The sequence below is a fragment of the Cuculus canorus genome, chromosome 2 (genome assembly GCF_017976375.1).
Source record: "Cuculus canorus isolate bCucCan1 chromosome 2, bCucCan1.pri, whole genome shotgun sequence".
NCBI lineage: Eukaryota > Metazoa > Chordata > Aves > Cuculiformes > Cuculidae > Cuculus > Cuculus canorus.
In genome coordinates, this window is record NC_071402.1 from 33,650,278 (window position 1) to 33,675,808 (window position 25,531).

Here is a 25,531-nt window from a genome sequence, read left to right on the forward strand (position 1 = left end):
CAAGCTACAAGAAAGTGTCTTGCATCTGTGAAAAGTGGCACAGTTCACACTGTTTTGTTCCAAATGTCTTCCTCAGCAGTTCTGCGTGTCCTTAGTTTCAGAAATGTCCTTACTCTGTTCTGATAACCCCAGCTCTAAGTATTGCAAGGCTTTTCTGTGTTCCTGCTTTGTTGCTTTTAAGGAAAGGTGGTGCCACTTAGTCCTTTGAGTAACTTGGACTCTCATTACACAGTCTACTTGTACTTTGTTTTCAATTCTAAAAACCAGTTAATGCCAGTATTGCAACATCTATATAAAGCTTCATTCAATGGTCTCCTGCCACTGCCTGCAAAAGGGAGTTATACATCAAAGACACTTTGTCTTCTTCATCAATTACGCAGATATCCCAAATGGAATTCGCTAGTTGACCATTAGTATTATGCGGCAAAGAAAGGATGTGTAATATTAAAATCTGCTTGCTCCCAAACAAATGTAGCTAGGAACATTCATGTTAAAAACATTTACCACAACGGTAAAGTGCTGGACTGGATAAAAGGTGGTGGGCTTTTTTATAACCACTTCCTGACCCAGAGTTCCCCGTTAAAATGAGATAGCAATCTGTTCCCAAAGAAGCTGATCAGAACTTGAAAAAATAACAAGGTTTATCTATAAAACTACTGACGCAATTAATAGAAGTTGTGTGCTTGAATCACCTTCACAACTTTTATAATCTCAGATGACGTCTACTGCTTAGTCCTACACATGCAATGTAAGTTAGGGAAAGAAGTATATTTTGTGTGGGAGTTATTTTTTCTTTCCTGAGGCAAAACAAACAATTAAAAAATAAAGGCTGTCAAAGGTATTTTTACTATGTAAATTAATTTTATTCAAAACAGATTAAAAAAACTAACAAAGCTTGCCTAACTACATGAGGTAGTATATGTAGCAAAACAGAAGGCAGAATATAGTATTCTGAAATATGAAGAATACAGATAAGTTTACAAGTTGGAAGGAAATAAATTCAACAACAGAAACAAAAAATACCAAAAATAAAGTTTAACAGCTTTTCAGTCTTAAAGCACCAATACACTTTTCATAGAAAGAAACATAGTATCACCACCAAATACCATATTCAAATACCATAACATGGTAAAATCATTGCACAAGGCGGTTCACCATAAATGAATTTTTAAAAATGGTGAAAAAAACAAATGTCGTAATCATCACTGGGCTCTGTACCACTACACTTCCTGGCCTGCAGGCATATTTGCCAGGTCATGAGGACCAAAGTCAGCCTTTGTTACTCTTTTTTTTTTAACAAAAAATTTTCTTTTCAAACATTTACCCTCATACTAATGTATAGTATACGGATACCATGCACAGCTTAAGGTATCAAGCCTGTAAAATTTTAGGTATGTGTACAGCTCTACGTTTTTGCTGAAACCCAATATAGGTGAATTGAAAGAGTTACTTGGCAAAAAATAAAAAGCATGTATGTGTACAGATTTGCATTGCAGAACTGATGGCTTATTCCTTAATTTCAGGCTATTCTGCTTCTCAATAAGAAAATTTTCTCAGATCTTTCAAGGTTATATATGTCTATCTCACTCACCCATCCCAAGATAGCTGAATATCTGTGAAGGATTGGGCCATAATGAATTGATTATTTCAACTAAAGAGCTTAGCAGCATCCAACAGACATTTTATTCATTAACATTTTTTAAAAATAATAAACATGAATGGTCTAGTCTCTTAAAAGTATTTCTTTAGAGGAAAACATGTTAATATGACCCAGGTCTTTCCCATATATTTTCCATTTTACTTCAAAATAGGTATTTGTACTTTTGATTAGTGTGAAATTGAAAACAGTCTAGCTCGTCATTTATGCTTGCATGGCTAATGTTACTGTAAATCATCAAAAAGTTATATATATTTTTATTTTACTTTAAGGCATGATTTAATATATTGAATTATTGGTATGGCTTCTTTTATGTACACTGGAAATAAAATTCAGGCCTCCCTATGGTATAGTTTTAAGGTTACTGTTAGTGGCATATATATAGCACCATACAATAATATATTCAGATGAAGGAAACAAAGAACATTTATGAGCTTTGAATTAACTGTGTAGGAATAACTGCTAAGAAAATATAGCAATATTTAACACAGGATTCAAAATACTGTTATATATCATTATAGATTTTCAAATGAATTTTTCTCCCATGTTTACTTTTACAGATTTTTTTCATTAAGATATATATGTAATTTAACCATTTTGGTGGAAAGCAGTATACATCTTCTGTACAATAATGTTACAGCTTTATACAAATTTTAGTTATTATAAGCAATCGCCTTTATTATTCTCTTCCAAGAGCTCTGGTTTCACTTGCCTGTTTTACACTTTACTTGATATACTCAAACGACAGCAAATACTCTGAATGCCTTGCTTCCCGGAGGATTCTGTAAACTGAAACATAAAAACAGTCCTGTTGTTATCTTTAAGACTGCAACACTCCAAAGACAACTTTTTGAAGTTGTTTAATACAATCCTAGGATCCTGCAACTCTTCCTGTGACTACTCATAACTTTAACTATCTAAGAATGTTTTTAAAGCTGACACAAATAAAAATTACATAGATTTCAAATTTATTTTTCTTCCAAACAGCTTATTAGGAACAAAGAAGATTTCATAAATAAACTAAGTCATCCATTAAACAAAGGAAATCTGTATTTTTCAGATTTCCAGGTTTGCTGAAAGGTTTGAGGGGCAGAGGTAAGACATTCTCCCATTCCCAATTAAAAATAAGAAAAAAAAAGCTTTATCTTTTTCTGCTTCCAAGTTCTCTACAGAAACTTTCAAATTTCTTGAAAATCTTATAGTTTTAGAGGTAACAATCATTCTTAGCATTACAGGACTAAGAGAGTGGTACAAGATTTTTTTTTTTTTTTTATGGTTATTTTTCATTCTTCCTGTAGAACCTGGAGAATTTCTTCAGGGATTAAATTTAACCTGCAACACACAGCCCTGTGTTATCACCCCTGACACACAAATATACTGAGTACAACTAAATGAGCATCTCGCAGCACCTCCATGTCTTTCAGAAAAACACTTAAAACCAGTCAAAACATTAAAAAATAGAAATTAAAAAATATATTTTAATGATGTGAATTTTTATGTTTGTGAATACTTATGGTCCAGGCTCATTGGTTCAATACCACACAAATCAGTAATGACTATTTCATCATGGACCAATGAACTTGCATCGTCTGCTAGTGGCTGTCTATTGTAGACCTTCTAACTTGGAGAGAATATATAAGTAATGTTAATTTTAAAAACATCCAGAAGAATGCAAAGGCAATTTTCTTATCAAATATTGTGTTAGTTGCAACAGAAGCAGCAAAGTCAACAAGAGGATTATTTTTTTTCGTAAGCAGCTTTTTAGAGTAATGATTTATAAGCTTAGAGGAGGCAGGCAGTTCTGGTACCACAGCTTCTCCAAAGTCACCATAGCTGTTACATAAGCTCTGTAAGTTACCCATGTTGACCTACTTGTTCAGTTTCTAGCACTGCCCCAGGTACAAACAGACACAATGCAAGACTTTGTAAATCTTATCGAGGTGAAGGGTGAAGTAATCTTTGAAACTGGGCTCTGTACCTTTCAGAATATATCCCATTTTGAAAGGAAGCAATGTACACCTTTCTTTTGTCTACTGGCATAACATCAACATAACCGCCCTGGTTGCGGACTACACCAGCATGTACTGCTGCCCGGCAGATACTGGATATCTAAGAAAGAATGAGGAGAAGGTTAGTTTCCATTCATTCTCTTATTTCAAAATTGTTTAAAAGAAAACTAATAAAGGCATTTAAACCAAGTTTTAGGAAACATAAAATAATTATATTTATCAGCCCTCATTTAAACAGCAGAGGTAGTAAAACTCAAACCTCAGTCCTATTAATCATTATAGATCAGGAGATTCAGTTTAATCTCCCGCCAGAGCCAAACAGAGGAATCATAGAACAGCAAAAGCACATTGCAGTCTCAGACTGCAATAATTCCCCCTTTAGGTGCAAAATCTCAAACAGCAGTGGAATAATCCATAGACAAAAGAAACACAATCCTTTCCTATTTAGGCATGGGCAAATATTAAAATGACACTTGATTAATGGAAGACCAATGGTTTTAGCTCATTAAATCTGAGTGAGGAAATAAAATTAGGAGGAAAAGACTTCAAAATTTATTGAAAAAAAAGAATTTTTAAACCAGGATCTAATTCTACAAATTATACACAGGCAAAATTCTCTGTGAAGTTAGCAGATTCATCTGAGCAAAACCTACATTCTTTGGCCACTGATTCTTCTTATGAACCCAAGTAGCATAAATAATAACTACAGAAGGATTGCTCAGTGACAATCTTGATAATATTGATTTAAATAAATGATTTAAACTTGCAGTTGTCTATTACTCTTTCAGCATTTTAAAAATTAATTGATAGAAAAATTAAACCTCTTAGAAACTAGAGAATGTAGGTCTCAATCTTCAATACACGGCAAAGAAATCTTCAATACACTGTAGCTCCAGCTACAGTGAATATCCACTTTAAGCCAAACTGTTTTGTGGAAAAAGTCTTCACTGCAACAGGTCTCCTCAACCAACCTTAAAAGTTTAGCCAATATAAATATCAATAGTCGGTCACAAAGATCACTATTAAAACAAGAATTGCGTTTCTTTCAGTTACAATTGGAATAACTTTTTATCGTCTACCATAGATATTTTGTAATCTCAATATATATAAAATCAGGAATTTAAAATAGCAATGATTTTCCTACTCTCAATCCAAGCATGGAACTTGCTAGTTTCACTGTTAAGTAGTTTTTCTTTTAATGATACAATATTTCTAGGAGCAAAGATTTGAAATTGTCTGTGCAAGGAATCTTCTGCGAAGATGCTTCAGAGTTTTTGTCATCACACTGCTGGCTGCAGTTTTTGAACACACCAGAAGGGATGCAATTTATGTTCCCCTGTACTTACACCCCTCTTCCTAGGGTTACTAGGCATTTGTCATACCCTGAACACCAATAGTCACTTTATTTTTAGGATTATAGTGTTCTTTATGTACTCATAGTATGGGAGTGACTTCAGATCAGATTGACTGCACGCAATTATACAAAGGGAAAAATGGCCTCTGCAATACAGGATTACAATCTACAGAAACAAGAGATTCACAAGCAATTAACTACAGTGAGGAACTAGAAGAACAGTATTAATTATCAGTATTATATATAGTAGGAAATTGGTTTTAGTTCTCCTTGGGGATATTAAAAAAGCTAGAGGTACTATTGGGGAAAAGAAAGATCAAGGCTTGTCACCTCTGTAGCAGTAACCAATTTTGTATATGTCCAATTTATGTATATTAGATAGGTAGATACCTTCATAATTGCATTTGAGGGTAGCTAAGATACTGACTGGTCAAATGTTATTTACAAGTTTCTAGTCGAGCAAAAAAGAAAGGAAAAGTCAAGGGATAGAAATTCTGACAGAAGACTGTTTGACTATTTGTTGGAAGCTATTTCCAGAAAAGGATGGGTTCATTGTTAGAGTTGGTAGCACAACTGATTACTGGATAAATGAAGTACAGCTAGGTTAATGCACAACATTTTAAAGCTAAAGGCAAGATAATTCTGTGGGATACGTGAAAAAAGAGAGGTTAGAAGAACAGCATTGAAGAGGCCAACTCTGAGACTATTTTCAGAGGAAAACTAAACTGATATCCTGATGCTGCTTTCCAGATGAGACTGGAGACCAAGTATGCATATTTTTTGAAGGTGTGAATAATTAAGATTATATTCATAATGATGAACTAGGTCATAAGATACAGATTAATAAATGCATATAGTTTTATTAATATATACAGAATGTATCAATAGACGTAGAACATAACTTTTTTGAGAAAGTATTATCTCCTTTGAGCTTTCAAGAACTACTCATTGGGTTGTCAATCTTCATCTAAATAGAATCAGATTTCAGTACTAATGCTATTCTATTTCCTATATTTAATAATATTATGTCATCCTGATCAGATTTCCTTGAACTGTAAAGGTGAGCCTCTTAAGCTCTATTTCACACTTAAATCCACCACAAATTCCAGCATGTTATTCATAAGTTAATTTTACATCAGCAGCTTTATTCCACTTTCTGGAATTCTTCATCAGAGATTTGGGATGGTTTCCTTAATTTTGATGATCTCACTCCAAAAGATGCATAAGGAAGTATTTTTAAGTTAATATAAACATTTCATGCAGCATTATATGACCTGCTTTGTTGCTGTGCTGTGAACCTTCAGAAATTTGCTAATATTTAACAGCTCATAGAATCTGAATACCAAGCTGCTTAATTATTTTCCTTCTTCAGCTACTCGGCAAAAACATAACACAATTCTGAAATTCCAGAAATAAGACTCAAAAAGTTTTACACAAAATGAAATAAACAAAGCTGAAAGGTGGAACTAACTCTTCAGCAAAACACAGGAAGAAACTTTCTTTGTTTCCTAGTCTCCCAAGAAGACAAAGCATTGCCATCTGGAAACTTAGCAGTGGGACAAAAAGCACAAAGGTGACAAAGCATTTGGACCATATGAATAATGAGTAATTTGTACTTCCTTCTGATGAGTTTTTATTCATATGATAATAGCTCTATTCATATAAGAAACTAATCATACCATAAATTCAGAATAAGAGATACTTTCGTTTTAAAGAGCTTGCAATCTAACCTGAGATAAGTGAATTTTAAAAAAATAGAAATTATAGAGCACAGGAGGGTTGAGTATTATGTGAAAACTACCCTCCTACACACCCCGGCCCCAAATTTATAGATGCTGGCTGCATGAACCGTGGCCGTGATTTATCTGCCACAGACAAAGAGACAATAGCTGGCAGACTGGAAGAATGGAGGATGAAATAATGAGGGGTAGGGCTGTGTGTGTGGGGGTGTTTCAGTCAAGTTAGGAACACTGATTGCAATGTCACAGTTAAAAAAGAAAGGGAGGGAAAAAAGGGTGACAATTCTGTGGCGCATTACTGACAAACCAGAGAACAACCCTTCCCAGAAATAGGGAGGTAAAGAAGTTATAAAATATAAAAGGAGTTTAAGAAGACCAAAGGCAGAAAAGGAAAGGTTTATGATTCTCATAAATACTACAAAAATGGTTTTGTAAACACATCTCTGTGCATTAGTGACATCTGTTACTGTTATTTGCTTTTCTTCTTAATATCTCTGCAAAATCTTTTTCATTTACTGATTTTAAGTGGCCTAAACAGTAGTGCAAATTAATAGTTATATGCATATATGCATACATCCATATACATATATATGCATTTTTGAAACAAAAGAATTTGCAGGAATGTCACAAAACCCCCACCTGTTCTGTGGAATCAAGTAGATCATGGACTGAAATTTCAAATACATGTGCTATGACAAGTGGGCAAATGAATTCTCTGTGATCAAATATGTGTGTGAATACATGAAAAACTGCAAGAGGACACACTTATTAAACAGATTATCCCCTATAAATACTTCACCTGGAACTAGTACAGTAATATATTACAATGCAGAAAATACCCAATCATATTATTCAGTAAAAATGACAATTAAAAACATCTTAGTTTTAAATAATATACACGTTGGCAACAAAGAAATGTTGCAGAAAATCGCCTGTCAGTCTGATCTTGGTACTGGGAAGATCGTGGAGCTATTCATCTTGAATGCATTCACCAGGCATGTGCAGGGCAACTAGGGGATCAGGAGCAGCTAGTATGGGTTCATGAAAAGCAAGTCCTGCTTAATCAGCCTGATCTTTTTCCACAACCAGGTGACCCACCTAGCTGAAGAGGGAAAGTGGATGCTATCTACCTGGACTTCAGTTAAGCTTTTGATGCTATTTCCCACAGCACTCTCCTAGAGAAGCTGGCAGCTCATGACAGGTGAACTCTTCACTGGGTTAAGAGCAGGCTGGATGGGAGATCCCAGAGAATTGTGATGAATAGAGTTAAATCCGGCTGGTGGTTGGTCACAAATAGTGTCCCCCAGGGCTCAGCACTGGGGCCGGTTCTGTTTAATCTCTTTATCAACGATGTGGATGAGGGGATTGAGTGCTCCCTCAGTAAGTTTGCAGATGACACAAAATAGGGTGGGACTGTTCATCTGCTCAAAGACACGAAGGCTCTACAGAGGGATCTGGTCAGGCTGGATTGGTGGGCCAAGGCCAGTTGTATGAAGTTTAACAAGGCCAAGTGCCAGGTGCTGCACTTGGGTCACAATAACTCCATGGAATGCTACAGACTTGGGGAAGAGTGGCTGGGAAGCTGCCTGGAGGAAAAGGTCTTGAGAGTGCTGGTTGACAGCCACGTGAACATGAGCCAGCAGTGTGCTGAGGTGGCCAAGAAGGCCAAGCATCCTAGCTTTATCAGAAATTGTGTGGACAGCAGGACCACAGAAGTGATCTTACCCTTGTACTTGGCACTGGTGAGGCTGCACCTCAAATACTGTGTTCAGTTTTCAGTCCCTCACTACACTGAAGACATTGGAGTGCTGGAGCACGTACAAAGAGCAAAGAAGCTGGTGAAGGGTCTAGAGCAGAAGTCTTATGAGGAGTGGCTGGGGGAACAGGGTTTGTTCAGTCTGGAGAAGAGAAGGCTGAGGGGAGACCCTATTTCTCTCTACAACTGCCTGAAAGGAGGCTGTAGTGAGTTGTGTGTTGGTCTTTTCTACCGAGTAACAAGTAATAGGACGGAGAAAATGGCCTCAATTTGTATCAGGGGAGGTTTAGATTGAGTATTAGGAAAAATTTCCTTAATGAAAGAGTGGTCAAGCTTTGGAATAGGCTGCCCAGGGAAGTGGTGGACTCATCATACCCTGGATGTGTTAAAAAAATGTGTAGACGTGGTTCTTTGGGATGTGGCTTAGTAGGCATGGGGGTGCTGGGCTGACAGTGAGACTCTATGATCTACAGAGGTTTTTTCCAGCCTTAATGATCACATGTTGCTATAATGCTTATACCACTGAAGGGAACATCCATATGAATACAGGTAGGACACATCTGTTTACATCTGAGCTAGATGCCCTAGAATCCTTCTGCAGAAAATGGAAACAATCAGATTTCTATATTAGGCAACTAATTTCATACTGATGTAGACATTATGAAAAAGTCAAATTAATTCTGTTCTGCATCTGTCTATTTATCTCCTTTACCCCTACACTGTATGCACTACAAACTACTATAAACATAACCTCGAATAGCACCTTCAGTGTAGATATCTACCCTGACAGCATCTGAAGTTGATGAGAAGACTCCCATCCCTGTTTTCTGACCTGTTTTTATGTCATTTCTTTTTCCTTAAAGCAGTACAGCTGCACACATTTCTATACAATGGAGATGGATAATGAGATAACACATCTAAAATAGTTTTAAAGCATCTGGGACTTCTCCAACAGAAACATATAGATATTCTGAGATGCTCTCCTACATAGGCTAAACAGAAATGAGTCTTCTTTGTCCTACAACAAAGTCTTTTCTAATTCCCTGGGAAACTTTGGCTGTAGCCTTTCATTGCAACCACAGAAGTGAAAGTAAATCATCTTTTTACAAAACGAACTTTCACTGAATCCATTTTCATTGTCCATCTTATATTCATTAGGGACCTAGTTGCAAATGCACAAATCCATTTAGTTCCTGAACTGGAAGTACTTCTCACACAAGTAACACTATTTATGGACAGGAGTGTTTTCAGAACAAGTTACTCAGGTAATCTAATGGATATTAGTTGGTTTCAAGGTAATGATTAATAAATATTTGTATATTATTTTCACACATTTCAAAGTGCTGGAAAGTAGTGAAAATCATTATCTGACTCAGCTGTTTGCCATACTGTTCCTTATGACATCTAAAAGGCAGTTAAAACAAAGAGCTTACTGGCAAAAATGTAAACTGTTTTCTCTGTCACTACACCCTGACTTCTCCATAGCAAGATGACAAAAAGGGGCCTAAAAGAGAACGTTTTACTTCTTTCTATCCCCTTTTGAACTAAACATGAAAAGACAGAAAATAAAAGTTGACTAGGAAACAGAATGACAAAAACAAATACAATATTAGTCTGTTGAAATAACAGGTGAGATACTTTAAACAATTATATCACAATACTGCTGCAAAGATTTAGCTGTATGCACAGATAAGAAATATCCAAATTAATGAGACTGTGGACATTTATTTTCAGAATAAATTTTTTTGGTTAGTTTAATCTGACAGAAGTTATGGTCGCATCAGAGTCCAAAGAGCAAAAATGAACAAATTGGTTGGAATTTTGATTAAAAATTGAAAATAAGGGCCCAGAAACTACTCAGGTCTACACTGAGTTTTCAGATAGCCTTCTCTATCTTCAGCAGCTGAGTACTACTGACTTAAATGGAAGCCTTTGAAAAAGATCTTTTGAAGAATATGCAAAAAATAAACATATACAGGAAAATTTGATATCTATATTGTATCTTATCTATACTTCAGAGCTTTTCACAGGATTTTATATTTCATTATATAATGCAATGTAAATCACTATACTTACATCAGAATAAATTCGTGTTCCAATTACACGAGCATAGTGTGGATTTGCTTGCATACAGTTGTGAGGACAATACACCCTGAAGTATCAAAAATAAATCATAAACAGTTAGGAGGAATTATATCAGAATATTACTATATCATATTTGACACCAGTGTTACTGAACATAAGCCAGTTCGATGATGCATACATATGAGTCCATACTTATACCAAAAGGCAGTCAGGTTTTGAGGTTTTGGCAAATATGAGTGAAAGCATTGCTGATTTAAGTTGTGGTTCCTAATGAAGTACTTGAAAACATACTTCAACGGGTCTGCTCTTCTTCCCTTTGGATAAGCAGATGAAGCTCTTCAACATATCTGAGACCAGTAGGAAAGCCAATGAGAAGAGGGACCGTTCACTCATATTATTATCTGTTTCTACAGCATCCTGTACAAACTATTTTATTGAATGCCTTCTCAGGAGAGGCAGATCTGAATGAGAATCTGCTATGATTATGATGACCTAGAGACGCAAGACAATTTAACAACTTACAATGAAGGTGAGCGTTTGGCATCTCTGGCTAAAATGATAAACTTTGGAAAGCAATGAGACTCCTAGCTGATTCTAGGAGATCAGAAAGCTACTGAAACAATGACTGTCTTTATTCAACTGCATTTTGTTAACCTTTGAGAAAAACTCTGTCATTTGTGCTAGCTACAGTTCCAAAATTCTCAGGAAATCCATGTGGAAAGCTAACAGTGGTATAGAAGGTACAAAGTTTCTTGTTTGCTAACTGTCAAATGCTACAAGGAAGAAGTGTCAGTCAGCTCCAGGTCTACACTGTGCTATTTCATTTAAAATACGTGTCATGTCCTAATGGCTTTGGAAACACCCTACACAGGGCAGCCCTGGGCAGACATTTTTCTCTGGGATGCCATCCGTGCTCTAATCGATATTCAGCATGATATACCATTTGGGCATGCTAGTCTTACCAGATGGGAAATCAAAACTGTCTGATGCAGCAAGGAATGAGACTTTCGTCTGAAGGAAGCAAGATGTTCAAGAGGCCTTTTGAAGACACGCTGATTTATTATCAGGGCATCAGAGGGAAAAATGAGGTTGTGCAATCAGTGTACTAGCTGATTACTACTTGTAATTCTTGAAACTATGTTTTCAGATTTAAGTTAAGAGCATCCACAAAGTCTTGAATGAATCACTGCTGTTGTGCAGTTCCTTAAGTTGATGCATCAAAATTAATAGGTCATTTTTAACCTTATTTTTATTTTTAAATTTTCTTAAAGACAGACCCTATTTTTAGTTTTTAGTAATGAAGAAAAGAAGAAAAAGATCGAGGTATGATATTGTACCCATCCGTTCCTGCATTCCACTCCTTCACTTACTTCTCCACATCTTCCATCTAGAAAACCAGGAGTCACAGCCAAACACCAAACAAGTCCATGGACCCAAGTGCTACATGAAGGGATGTTTTTCTAGCAGTTCTGGCTTTGTACTGGCTTCCTGTATTGGCTGTAGGACTGCTATGAAAGTAATCCTGTGGATATCTCCAGCTTAGCTTGCGGTAAATCATGCTACAGTGTATTTACCTTTGACTCATCTATGGTTTTAAGAACTGTTACCTATTTAATTCCTCAAAATATTGCAGCACAGGCTCTTTTTGAAGAGTTAAAACATAGTCTTCAAATAAATGGCACATCTATTTAAAGTTGTTAACTGAAATGTAGATCACACCTTACCTTCACAGAATCACAGAATCACAAGGTTGGAAAGGACCCATTGGATCATCGAGTCCAACCATTCCTAACACTCCCTAAACCATGTCCCTAAGCACTTCATCCACCCGTTCCTTAAACACCTCCAGGGAAGGCGACTCGACCACCTCCCTGGGCAGCCTGCTCCAGTACCCAATGACTCTTACTGTGAAGAATTTTTTTCTGATATCCAACCTGAACCTCCCCTGACGGAGCTTCAGGCCATTCCCTCTTGTCCTGTCCCCTGTCACTTGGGAGAAGAGGCCAGCTCCCTCCTCTCCACAACCTCCTTTCAGGTAGTTGTAGAGAGTAAAGAGTAATAAGGTCTCAATTAACAACACATATTTCAATTTTTTGCAAACATATTTGTTCACTCTGTCCTCCGAAATTCCCCAACAAGTTGGTAACTTCTACAATAAATATCATATTTTTTTTTTATTGTATCTGCTCTACAGGCAAATAAACTGAAATAAAGTATATTTTGCCCAAGGTGCATAGGTTTAGTAGTGAATAATGGAAAAAAAATGCATTTTACTTCACACTCTTTGGTCTAACCAACAACGATTTCACTAAGATTTGCCAAGGGACTGAAGAAAGATCTTTATGGGCAAAACAAATTGAGACTCTCCTAACGAAAAAGCCTGTAGATCATCTTCACTTACCTTAGACCAAAGACTAAAATATCAATAAAATATTTCTGGCTTCACTTTTACTGCTACTATTGTTACCTTTATCAATGACAACCAAAGGCACTTAGTAACTGACAGAAAATATGGCAATAATTTGAATTAATAAGACTCAAAGAATTTTACCTTGGGCAGTGTGAGGCTGGTTTTTGAAATGGGCACAACTGTTCCACTGTTGTTTCACAGGTGATAGCTTGAACTGAAGAAAGGAAAACAGAAATGAATAAATGTGTACTTTTTAGATAAAAACATAACTCAACATAGTACTGAGTTTATAGGAAATAAATGCTAACCTGTTACTTTAGAGACAGTGAAGGAGTTAGCAGACTGGTATTTTCTGAAAAAGAAATAATAGAAATAGTCACCAAACATCTCTCAGTGATTTCTTCTAGCTAGGAGAATTGTTATTAGATAATTTGGAAAAAAAAAAATAAAGACATTGTCCTAAAGCAATTTTCAACCTGCATCCTTCTCCCCAGTTATGAATCTATTTATTGCAATAACACATTCGCTGGGTACTCCCAGTGAATCAGTTTAAAAATCAGCAATGCATCTTAAAGGCCTTCATTCATGTAATTTGCTAAGAGAATAAGTGCGCTAGGAACAAATTATGCAATTTATTTGTCCCTCAAAATGTAGCATCTATGGTTGAGAATTACTCAGAAGCATCCATTTAGTAGCAGAGATTATTCGCGTCCCCTGAAATATTCATACCTACAAACAGCTCGAACACTGAAAAGAGTTTCTCGTGGCAGCCTTTTTGAAAAGTTTCATTAGATTTTACTTTTGGATTTTTTTCTCTGTTAAGTTATCAACAGTATCACTAGAAACTCAGTAACATGTAACAGTCTGTTTTTCTCAATAATTATATGGCACTTATATGTATCTGTTTCCTGTTATTACATAAAGTCAAGTATATACATTCTGCTGTTACATTACAATAGAGAAACATTTCTATTTTACTCCTCTTTTAACTAATTTGGTATGTCTTCATTTGTAACAAAGAAGCTGATGGTGCTTTCACACCCATGAAGTTATTTATTATTTAAAAAAACAGGGAAATGATTCCCTGTTCATCTTCGAGGCAAATTATTGCTGTGTACTCCATAGCACTGCAATTTCTATTCAGAAACTGTTTGCTTGCAATTGTTTGCTTAGTTGTATAGTTCATCAATTTCACATTTGCTCATTTATTGGATTCCAATTTGCTTTCTCGGAGTTAGCTCACACACCTGTCGCCCTCGCATTGTCAAGCGCTGATCTGGGAATAATTCACTGTATTCTGTTGTTGATTAGCTTGCTGAGATATAGTTAAAAATTATATTCTATACCACAAAAATGCAACAGCTGAAAAAAAAATCTGTTAGCAATCCTGATTGTAAATCAAAGCAGTTGAAATTTGGAAATGTGATGTATGTTGTTCCGACACCCCGTTTTCTGCCTTTCTGTTTCACAATATGCAGTAGAAGTGAGATCCACTTGATTTTGTCTATTCCTTGAATAGATACATAGTTTTTGCAAGTTTTTTCTCTCCAACTAGACACTCTGGTGGGAACCAAATAGCTGCAAATTATGCACGGCTTTATTGATGGGCTTTTTGAAGGCTGGAACTTTGGTAAATTATCTTTATTTAGTGCAAAGACTTTGAATTACAGCCTGACTTTGGAAGCTGATGCCTGATCACAGTCTTTGTAAATTCACTCTAAAAGGTCCTAAATAGTATAGGACATTAATGAAGAATTATATCATCTGTTGCAATGAGAGTTTCCTGAATATACCTCTAGATAGGAAGATATAGATTTAGTCCTTTAACGGGTTTCTATCTACAAGTCATCTAACTTATTTTAGGAAATCTCAGTAACAAAATAAAAACAGCCATAACTGCTCAGCAATGAATTGATTATCCCTGCCCACAGCAAATAAAAACAAGTGTTACTACCTCGCTCTTAGTTCTGATTCTCGGAGGACAGGTGCTAAATACACTGTGTAGACTGGACACTGATACAGTTTTCTTTCAGTTGGCATAGAAACACAGAGATTCCAAGTGATGTGAAATCAATTCATTCTAGTTTAAAGATTTTCTACACTTTAACTACTGCTACATTTGTAAGAAAGCTGGCTTCTAATATGTTAATATCAATATAATCAAGATTTACTTCTCTCTTTGTCTCAAACCATTTAAAAAGGAGCTATCTGTCTTCATCTTTATATTTATGGGTCATAACTTAAACTACAGTCAGATCTTCAGATGACCCAAAGAAGCACGTTGATGTAAGTTCCTTAAGTGCTACCCAGGTAGCCCAAATTACAGGCCATTGAATTCATTCTACCTGGTCAGCGTTTCTTTCTATCTTAGATTAGATAAATCTGTTGAAAAGAAAAATTATGAAAGGTATCACAGTACATGGCATTTGTTGGCACATCATAGAATGAGAACACAGCCTCTAATGATGACATATGTCCTTACCCTTGGGTTCACACCTGAGCCAAACATATCACTCAGATAAATTCTATTTTCTTTCAGTTTGATATACATGAACTGTTACATATACTACTATTACAATATCATAAAAAACTTGTGGAATTTTGATGAAACTATCAAGCATACAGGAAGGGTTTTATTTTCCACTTAGTTCATATCGTTTCTATGCACAGTACAAGAGAATCATTTCCAAACACAAACTTGAAAGAGTATTGCTTTGTTAGCTGTCATAGATCAGGGTGTCCAACTTGGAATTACTACCAGCTTTTTCCATAACGTGTGAAACAATCTAGTTAAGAGCCAGTATGTACCACAGTTTTTACAAGAAATATGTACACTTACAAGTAAATTAATGGAATATTCCAAACATTGAGAGTATTAAACCAGAAATACTAACTCACTGCTCAAGTGATTTTGTAAGTTATTTCATCTTCTTTCACGTCACTATTGCATCAGTTTTCTTTTCATCATTAGACACAGGCTAAAGTTTCAGAACGGATACAGTTCTTGTATACCTGCATATATTTTTAAATACAGTACTTGTATACCTGCATATATTTTTAAAGCATTTTCATATTCTTTATCATAAAAAGTATGAACAAAATGTTTATATTGTGATATACTTTGTATGAAAAAAAAAAAACAGGTGAAAAACTTTCCACAAATTTAAAGAAAACTTACCCAATTGACTGAATGCCATTTCTGTAAGACTTGATAAAGTAATTTTTCCTTCCTTGCCTAGTGACATCAACCCAACCACCTTCATTGTCTAGAATGCCATAATGTATGGCAGCTTTACAAATACTGGATTGCTGAAAAATAGAGCAGAAAAAGCAGTTCCACATTAGACAAAACCACTATTTCACATTTGTAATTTATTTGTGATAAAGTCAGGTTTTAATTACAATGTGTCACTAAAAACTTGGTAGATAGTATATTAAGTTTGGTATGATCTACGTAGGTATTATTTCAAATGAAGAAAACATCACCTTATTCACAAACTACACTCACTTATAGTATACTTATTCACAGTAGCTGTTATATCCCACACTTTTTCAGTTACACAGATTAAATTATTTATTTTCAGCTGGCATTAAGCTTACACAAGTACGCCTGCTTTGGTGAAACAATTTATGGGATGTACCCACAAACTGCTGTACTTACTCCTTAAGTCACACTTTTACATATTTACACCCAAATATGTGGACAGAAAAATTCTACTTCTGCTCATCCATAAGAAGTATGAAGTGCATTCAGACAGAACAGCAGATGTAAATTTAAGATTGCCTGATGCTGTCTTAAATATTCAATGTAGGCTTTTATTTTTGGTGAATATTGTTTTCTTCATAACCCATCTTCATAATCCAATATGATTTTAACTAGTATTCCAACAGAAAAGACATTTCATTAAACAATCTACTGGTAAAAAAGCCTAATTTAAAAATCTTTACCATTTCATAATGTACACTTCCAATAACTTTGGCTTTGCTATCCAAACAGCCAGCAGGACATTCATACCTAAGAAAATAAAATGCAACTTGATCTTAAATCCTAGGATTACAAAAAGAGAAAATACTCCAGCTCACATACAAATATAGCCTTTTATAACAATTTCAGAATGACAACTGTAAAATTTCCCATACCTATTGCAAGTTGTTCCTTTGCACTGATCTCTTAGCCTTACTTCACATGAAACAATCTGAGCTAAAACAAGCAAAAAGCAATTTTACTGCAATGAATTTGATACTATATAATTTAAATTTATTGGCCACTTGCAAATCAGGTAAATTCCTTACACATTTGCTGAGTGCTTATTACTTCATTTTTCTCACTGTCATCACTGCCTGTTGAGCCTGAAGGTGAATGAGTTCTTGAACGGCTTTGCACGGTTGTATCCTGGGCTTTGGATCTCTGCCGTTCAATCTCATTGGTTTCCTCTTCTGGTTCATGGGGAGAATAAGGCCTTTCTGAATCCTCTGTTTCAGAAAACAGACAAAAGTAATCTCTCAGGAAAAAAAAAATCAGTATTTGTGCAATGTAAATCCCTTACCATATTTTGACAACATGGCTTTATTCTCACAAAATGGTGTATGAATATAAGCAAGAAAGCAAGGAAAACTTTCCACTGCTTCATAAGATGATGACCTCAACCTTAATAATACATCTCAAGTATCCTTCTGATCCTGAGAGAAGGTCAAATTTTTCTAGTACAGGCAGCACAACTGAGGTACAAAGTGCTGTTAACAATCCTGGTTTGGTATCTTCTTTATGCCATCAGAAAACCATAGAAAAAATGTGATATTTATCTTCTACATTGGAAGAGTTTTAGCAATTCATAGGTAACTTGTAATTAAAGATGATTTCATAAAAACGTGCACCTGAAAATGAGACCTTTCTATTGATATATAATGTAAAAAAATTAAAATATTCATTACTGAATCTACATTTCTTACTTAAGCAACGAAGGTATTTGGGCACACTGTTGCAGCTTTTATGGCCTATCGGAACAGACAAAAACTTTCAAAAGTTACTAACAAAAATTTCTAGATTACTTGTACATAGAGAAAACCAAAAATAAACAGCAGTTTCATAATATGCTATAAAAAATGAATAGCATTATCAGGATTATGACAAGTTAATACTCATCCTATTTGACATTTTGTTCAATTAGTAATGGCTTTTTAGTCTTGATCTTGATTTTTCTGCTAGCAAAGCACATGGCTACATCACTGAAATAATGTTTCCCTATAAATAAACAGCTGCGTAGACTTCAACTTTAATTAGAGGAAGGCATACAAATAGCAAACAGTCACAATTCACAACCTTGTGTACTAAAAACCCTGGCTCAGCACTTATATCAGCAGGAGTTCATACAGTTCATTCCATCGTCTGAAGCTCCGCCTCACGTATCGTAAGTACATGACCTCATTCATCATAGTAAAGTCCTACCAGGTCTTTGGGTGTGCATAATATGTTCTATTCCATTATGTTAAAACATAATGAGGAAAGAAAGCTAAAGAATATTTACATTTCTCTGCCCATTTATAGTTGCACTGTTGAAGTAGTACATACCTCTGTAACAAAGATTTTCTCTGCAACCTCCTCCAAAACTAGGGGGACATGCAGAACAAGGGCGGCCAGGTTTATAAGGAGCATGACCCCACCAATTACCCCTTTATAAAAAATAAAAAAAAAAAAAACTAGCAAAATGTGCCTTAATACATGAATATTTTAACATCCAATAGTATTTAGTCTGTGTACAAATAAATGATGGAAAATAGCAAACACTTAGACTACAATATTGTTTCAATATGCCAAATGCACAGAAAGTAATTGAAAAGATCATAATGAGAAACACTGAAGTAGTTCCACAAGCTACTGTACAATCCTTTTAGACTGGCACAGCACCATAAGATTAAATTCCTCAGCTACATGAGAACAGGCTCCGCTCTCCTATATGGATTATTCCATAGAATTTGATCTTAACCATGGGCTTTATTTTACACATTCTTTACAGTCACAATGGGGATATACATGTATTTTTCAGGCAAATATCACAATACAACAAAGATCTCTGATTTTGTATGCTAAAACACAGGCCAAAAAACTAACGCTCTAGAAAATCACAAGAATATTTGTCCAGCCAAAGGCTGCCTTGGGAACAATGCTCTACTTTGTAATAGTATAAAAAAAAAGGAAACCCATACCGATTTCCTTTCAGATTATTTCCTGGATTATTATAAAGTATCTTGCCCACTCAAGATATTATTGGGTGTCAGCAGACTTACTTAGGAGAATAATTGCATACAAGATAGACTGCTTTTGGCCAAATCTGTCCCCAGATGTTCATGTTATGACACAAATTAATTGCACAACCAATTCTGCTACTTGTAGCCCAAACAACCTATGGAAAAAGAAAGAGAAAGGCATTTGAAAACCAAAGCTGATTAATATAAAATCAAAATTGTCTCTAAACTTCAACATATAAAACTCAAATCTCTGTTACAAAGGAGTTGAAGTGACCTAATTACAGCTGTCAAAAGGCTATTTAATTATATCATTAATAGAAAGAAAAGCCTTACATTGATACAAATCATATAGCTCTCATTTTATATAAATGTATTTCAAAGTGTAGCAAAATATTTATAAGGCATGATCTGAAGAACTAATTCTTTGAATTACAATTAATAGATAACTGTGAGTTAGAAGAAGTTAGGTTCCTGTGCCCTGGAGTTCTCAACACAACCTAAGGACCCAGAGGAGTTCAGACTGGCTAGATAGATGTCAGCAGAGAAGAGAGGTAGCATAAATAATAAAACTACTCCCAAAAAACTCATACACCAAAAAAAAGCTCAAGTAATGGATTTTAAATGCATGTTTTCATGCCACTGCAATTTAAGGAAGCTGTACTCGTTTATTCATCTGCAGAAACCCTTTTCATTGCAGAGCTCGAGAAAGACTGGAATGTTTAAATTAAACAAATGGAGGTCTTGACCACTCTTTTCAATAGCTGACAAAAATCAAAACCACCTACATACCTGTGTGTAATGTGTACAAACAGGACCAGAGCATTTGTAAGGACAGTATGGGTTGCATTCATGAGGATGGGGATATGTGAAATCCTTCACTTCATCATACCATGCTTGGACGTGAAATGTTGGAGGTCTGTACCTATGAAAGGCAGTAGCAGTCTATTAGATCATTCAAAAGGTGTAATTTTGATAATTCTACCTTTACGCAAGTTTTGTGAGATTTAAAAAACCCATTATGGAATATAAAACAGTATCTTAAACTACCTTCCCCAATGTGCCCCCAAATTCTGCCCAATTGAGGGAAGAAGACTTGCAGGCCCATGTTCCCATAAACAGGTTTCAGCCCACGACTCTGCAGATCTCTCCAGTTCTGTGTCCCATGTCTGAAATTTGAAAGAAAAGAAATGCTCTATTTGTGTTACATTAACAAACAAACAAACAAACAAATACACCAGAAGAAAAAAAAAGTTTCAGTTCTTGCACAACATTCTCTTTAAAAGCATGTGCAGCCGTGCTGCAGTGAATAAAAGACAACCATGAAACTGAAAGGCTTAGTTCAACTTTTCAAGCTAAATTAAGTGCATTTTCTATCCTGTAAAATTTCTTTTTAGTAAGCCACTTTCCTTGACTAAAAGGGTATTATCCAACACACTTCCAATGTAAGGCTTTAGTTCCTCTATACCAATAGTTTCTTGAAAGTGCTTTTTTTCTCCCTTTTCTGTAATCAGCTTTTGTTGAAACAATACACAGTGCAAACACAAAATATAGAAACTAGAGTAAGGTTGCCATTCATTGTTTTTATGGCTTGGTTGGCAAAAAAGGAAGTATTCATGTTTGTAAGAGGCATGCTTACGACAAGTTAAAGGAAAAAAAAAGATTATGAATTACTGTTTATCACAATTGTTTATCCTTATTTTCTATTCTTTATGGAACAGAATCATAAGCTTGTAAGTGAAAGGCAAATTCAAGTTTTTCTTTCAAAAGCACAATAAATCCTATTATTCTTGAAAGAAATATTATACTATGTAAGCATAGTTTTAACTGCATTAAGCTGGGGTTTGTGCAAAGTGGTCTCTCTTGTGCAATGTTTCCCTACTGGTACTCGACTTCTAAAATTTCCTGGTAGTTGCAGAAGTAGTTTCCAGATACCTAACCTCCAATACCAATGTTCAGGTTGGGAAACTGACATATTTCGAGGAAGAATACATATTTCTTGATAATAGCTTAATTACTTAATCATAAGTTTACACTAAGTTTCTTAGAGTGAGATTGTGTTATCTAAATAACAGTACTTCAGTATTTCCTAACCCAAATTCCCTTGAGGGCACTAGAGATCATGTCTACAAATTTTTGGCATAGATTAAAGGTAAAAAACTCCTTAATATAGCCAAAGAATGCAGAAATATAACAGACAGATTCCATGTGCTAGAATTTATTTTTCCATTGATTTTGAGACGCAGTTTTTACCGTATTAATCATAGTACATATTAAAAATAAATACATCCTTGGTTATGCAAGGTCATGCTTATATAAAGACTTTAATTAATCACCTAGTTTAATCCTGGAATATCTATTTTTTTTCTCTTTTTCCTAAGCCTTTAATGTATTGAAGTCCATTTTCTCTGTTATTAATATTATCAGCAAATAAGAAATGTACGGGGTACTTTTTGATTAGCAACACTCCCAGCTGCTGCTGTGTACGGACTGAATTCACCCAGCTATACTGGCTAACCCAAATGCATGGTAGGCTGATCAATCAACAGATAACCTCAACTTCAAAATGTTATTAGATATGTGGCATGAATCGGATGTCAAAAACCTGCATATATATTTTGGTTTTGCAGCAAATGATGCCACGTGTCTTGCTTTTCTCCCTAATGCATGTAGCACACAATAAAGTCACTTCAGAACAGTGAGCTGTTCAGGAAACTCTCTGTGTGTGCCATAGAAGAAAGGATTCATTCATTTGGTTCTCAACCTTTAACACCTAAATCCCTTATTTCTAAAGCTATCCACGAAAAGTAGCTGGCATGGATATAATGCACAGATAGCTAACGTATTTTATTGTCAGAAACCCTCTTATCCTGCCAGGTAATGTTTAGTTTGATCCAGGGTTTTCTGGGATGAAAAGAAGGTCATGAAGAAATATTGATCTAGAGTACAACTTAAGATTGCTTCTTCTTCATCAAGATCATATTTGAGTTCAAATGTGCTCAAATACACAATGGTTATTGTTGCTAATGGAGCCAGTTATTTCAAAGCTACTTCAGGTATCTCAGTGTCGAATTGAATTCCACAGTATGCAGGGTACACCAAGTAGACTACCCAGAAACAGCTTAATTTACTCTTTATTTTAATCATTTAAGTATTGTTTTGGGGTGATGGAATAAATCTCAAAACCGTTAAGCTATTCAGATGTCAAAAATCTGTGAGTGTAAACAACATAGTGGAAATAACCTCTTTAATTGCAGTATTCATCATCCAACTGCCTCATTTTCTCATGAAAGCCACTGCTTCCTTAAGTGTCTACAACAAAGTTAGTATTAAAATAAAACTTCTCCTAAATTACATCGAATTTACAAAATATTCCAGAAGAAATGACCCAAGTCCCAGCTCCAAAGAATTTCCTAGAGATCCAAGTCACCTTCCTGATTGCCAGGGAGTTGCAAAAGAAAATTAAAAGGGGATAGACACCAATAACGTCCTAAAGCCAGTAATAAAAGTTAGAAGGCATTTTAAGTCACAGGGCCTCCAACCTCTACCAAGACAGAAGAAACACAACACAATGCCACAACATAGAAATTAGAGTTTTCTCAATCTCATTCTAATGATTTTTAATTAAAAAAAATAAGAAACTGATAGCCTAATTTCTGATGTAATTCGTGAGAAGACTTTATCTTAAATTTATATCTGACAACTCCAGTGATGCAAAAAATTATACACAGGTGTTAATAACATGAACAGTTATGGTATTTCTCAAAACAAACTAAAAACTTACAAAAGAAATCTGACTGACTGGAACACCATATTGCAACTAACAGAGGAAATTAGCTTAAAGGTACTTTTAAAGCTCATGTTTTCAGTTACATGTATTTGGAACTTAATTCAAAGTTTCCTACTGCTTTGCCAACATGCCTAATCATTGCTTCAGAAACTGGTTCAAGAACAGGAAGAAGCTACTTTACATCAGTGATGCCACCTTCAGTTTTGTCCTTCACTTCCAGTAGTTGAAAAAAAGAACCGAGCATGTTTATTTTAAGGACTAGAGGACTGTTAATTTTAAGGTATTTTCATACCGGTCCAGTCAGATAAGCTCTAATATTGGTTCTGTGTTTGCCCATATAGCAGGCTAAATGAAACAGACTCATAAAATCAACTATATGAGTATATAAAACCTACCTCTTTACTGCAATAGGAGTTTTATTCTTGTGCTCTTTATAGCATTCCTTTATTTCATTTACGTGATGGCAAGCTTTTGCCTTCAAACAACGAAAGCATATCCATATAAAAAGAAAGATAAATACATACATTTGCATGTTTCATTGCATAAAATTCAAAAGGCTTTCTTTTCCTAGTGTTCCCTTCCTCAAAGCAGTGAAGAAAAAAAGATAAAGGCAGGTAAGCAAACGTGTATGGAAATGTTTCCAAAAACACAAGGAAATGTACAAACATTACAAATTACACAACAAAGAACTTCAAACAAATATACAATAATTAGTGAATCTTTAGACTCTCCAGGTGCTTAGTATTTTCAAAAAAGCAAGAAAGAAAATGGAAAAACATGAAGAATCACAGCAACACAGGTATTTTACATCCTATCAGAAGCAAGTTTTAACACAATGTCACTCATGATATAAAAATCTTGGTACTGAAATATATGCTGAGCTGACGTAGTTCTGATGCTTTAAAATTAACTCAAAAAGTTCTTCCACAACATTCATCAACATCAGCTGCTACTTTACATATTTCAACTAAGGATGCTTCTAAGACAGCTTAACTCTCTGAAACAAATGGTACAGGATAAATTTAAATAAATCTCTCCATAGCTATAGGCAAGGATCCTTTTGCTTGACGAAGGATGAATACCCTTCAAACACAATGACTTAAAAAACCCCAGGAAATTTTTGTGTTTCATAAAAAGAGTGACCATGGTCTTCTGACGTGTAGGTGTGTGCATGTGCAGCACCTGAATCCTCATCTGCTAGTTCCCTAATTCATGCTCTGACATGACTTGATTTCAGTGAATTTGCATTATCACATTTCTTTGGTAAATACAGGATACTGATGGGAGGACAAGACGATGGAAGTGCAATGAGGCAGCTGACTCTCAGGTCTGACAAGCATTTTGACTGGCAATAGTTTGGTGCTATGTGCAAGGTAATGCAACTTATTTATGAAGAAAAAGTATTGCTCACATTGTTGGAAAACTACATGTGGTCTACCTTTCAGAGAAGGGATCACCATCAGGGTTGGGTTTCCACATTAAGATAGAGAGATAGGTAGATACTGAACATATCACCAGCTGCTCAGCAACACAAATCTTCTTGAAGCTAGTCCTCTTGTTTCACAGGACTCTGTTAGAGTAGCAACAAATGAGAAATGAGCAGCTAGCGTGTCTTAAATTGAAAAAATCCTTCTACTTTTCTACTTTCCAAAAACTTCTGTATTTTTACTTCCAAGAGAAAATCACTCAGTGATGCTAATTTGAAAGACCAAAAGATGCTACCTAGGAATGAGAAGATGCAGTGCTGCTGCAGACATTGGAAGAAACTAAAATGGATTTTTGCCATCTTATCTATCCATCAATAGTCACAACATCGAAGTATCAGGTTCACACCTGCACCCAGCTTGAGAAATGCATGTTAGATTTTTGTGCTTCAAACATAAGAAGACAAGACATGGGAAAATCAACACATACTCAAGTCTAAGAAAATGGTAAGATTTTGTACTCCACAATCTGTTCAGTGACATAGTTTCTTCCCTGAGACTACTGAACACAGGGTTTTCATGACAAGCACAGCTTTCCAGCTCATAAACTACATTTCCCTAGAGTGAAATTTTTACGATGGCCTTTGGTTCAGTGCTTTCTAACCTTCTGCATACACAAATAAGCATGAAACAAAACTCCAGGAAGTGAGCGATCATCCTTTGAAATGTTAAATTTCAGACTGTGAAAACTTCATCCTGTTATAAGATCACAGAATCATCGAATGGTTTGGGTTGGAGGCAACATTCATCTTTCACATTTTCTATATTATTCTCTTTCTTCTTTTCTATAACATACTTAGGCATTGAATCCTTGCTAATTTCAGCTTTCACAGACAACTGTTTGTATCAATTTAACTCCTTTACAACTGCAGTCCTGCAGACTTTATCAACTTTTACAAGTCATGTACTAGTTTTATGAGTTCATGAACCTAGCTTCAACTAGAAGGACATTAATCTCTCATATTCCAGTCTGTATCTGATATTTTATCTCTGAAATTTTTCTT

General features: G+C 35.3%; 1 protein-coding gene across 2 annotated transcripts in view; it reads right to left on the reverse strand.

Annotated features, from left to right (window-relative positions):
- Positions 1–873: 873 nt before the first annotated feature.
- CRISPLD1 (cysteine rich secretory protein LCCL domain containing 1) overlaps positions 874–25,531 on the reverse strand; it is a 39,630-nt gene continuing 14,972 nt past the window's right edge. For both annotated transcript variants that reach the window (XM_054060457.1, XM_054060458.1), the window contains 13 exons: positions 20,304–20,422; positions 20,046–20,178; positions 19,296–19,411; positions 18,580–18,680; positions 17,304–17,483; positions 17,151–17,211; positions 16,959–17,025; positions 16,189–16,319; positions 13,319–13,362; positions 13,152–13,224; positions 10,592–10,667; positions 3,636–3,766; positions 874–2,446 (listed from right to left, as the gene is read on the reverse strand). In XM_054060457.1, the coding sequence (XP_053916432.1) occupies positions 2,395–2,446; positions 3,636–3,766; positions 10,592–10,667; positions 13,152–13,224; positions 13,319–13,362; positions 16,189–16,319; positions 16,959–17,025; positions 17,151–17,211; positions 17,304–17,483; positions 18,580–18,680; positions 19,296–19,411; positions 20,046–20,178; positions 20,304–20,422 (1,284 nt within the window). In that variant the 3' untranslated portion in view covers positions 874–2,394. The remainder of the gene's footprint in view (positions 2,447–3,635; positions 3,767–10,591; positions 10,668–13,151; positions 13,225–13,318; positions 13,363–16,188; positions 16,320–16,958; positions 17,026–17,150; positions 17,212–17,303; positions 17,484–18,579; positions 18,681–19,295; positions 19,412–20,045; positions 20,179–20,303; positions 20,423–25,531) is intronic.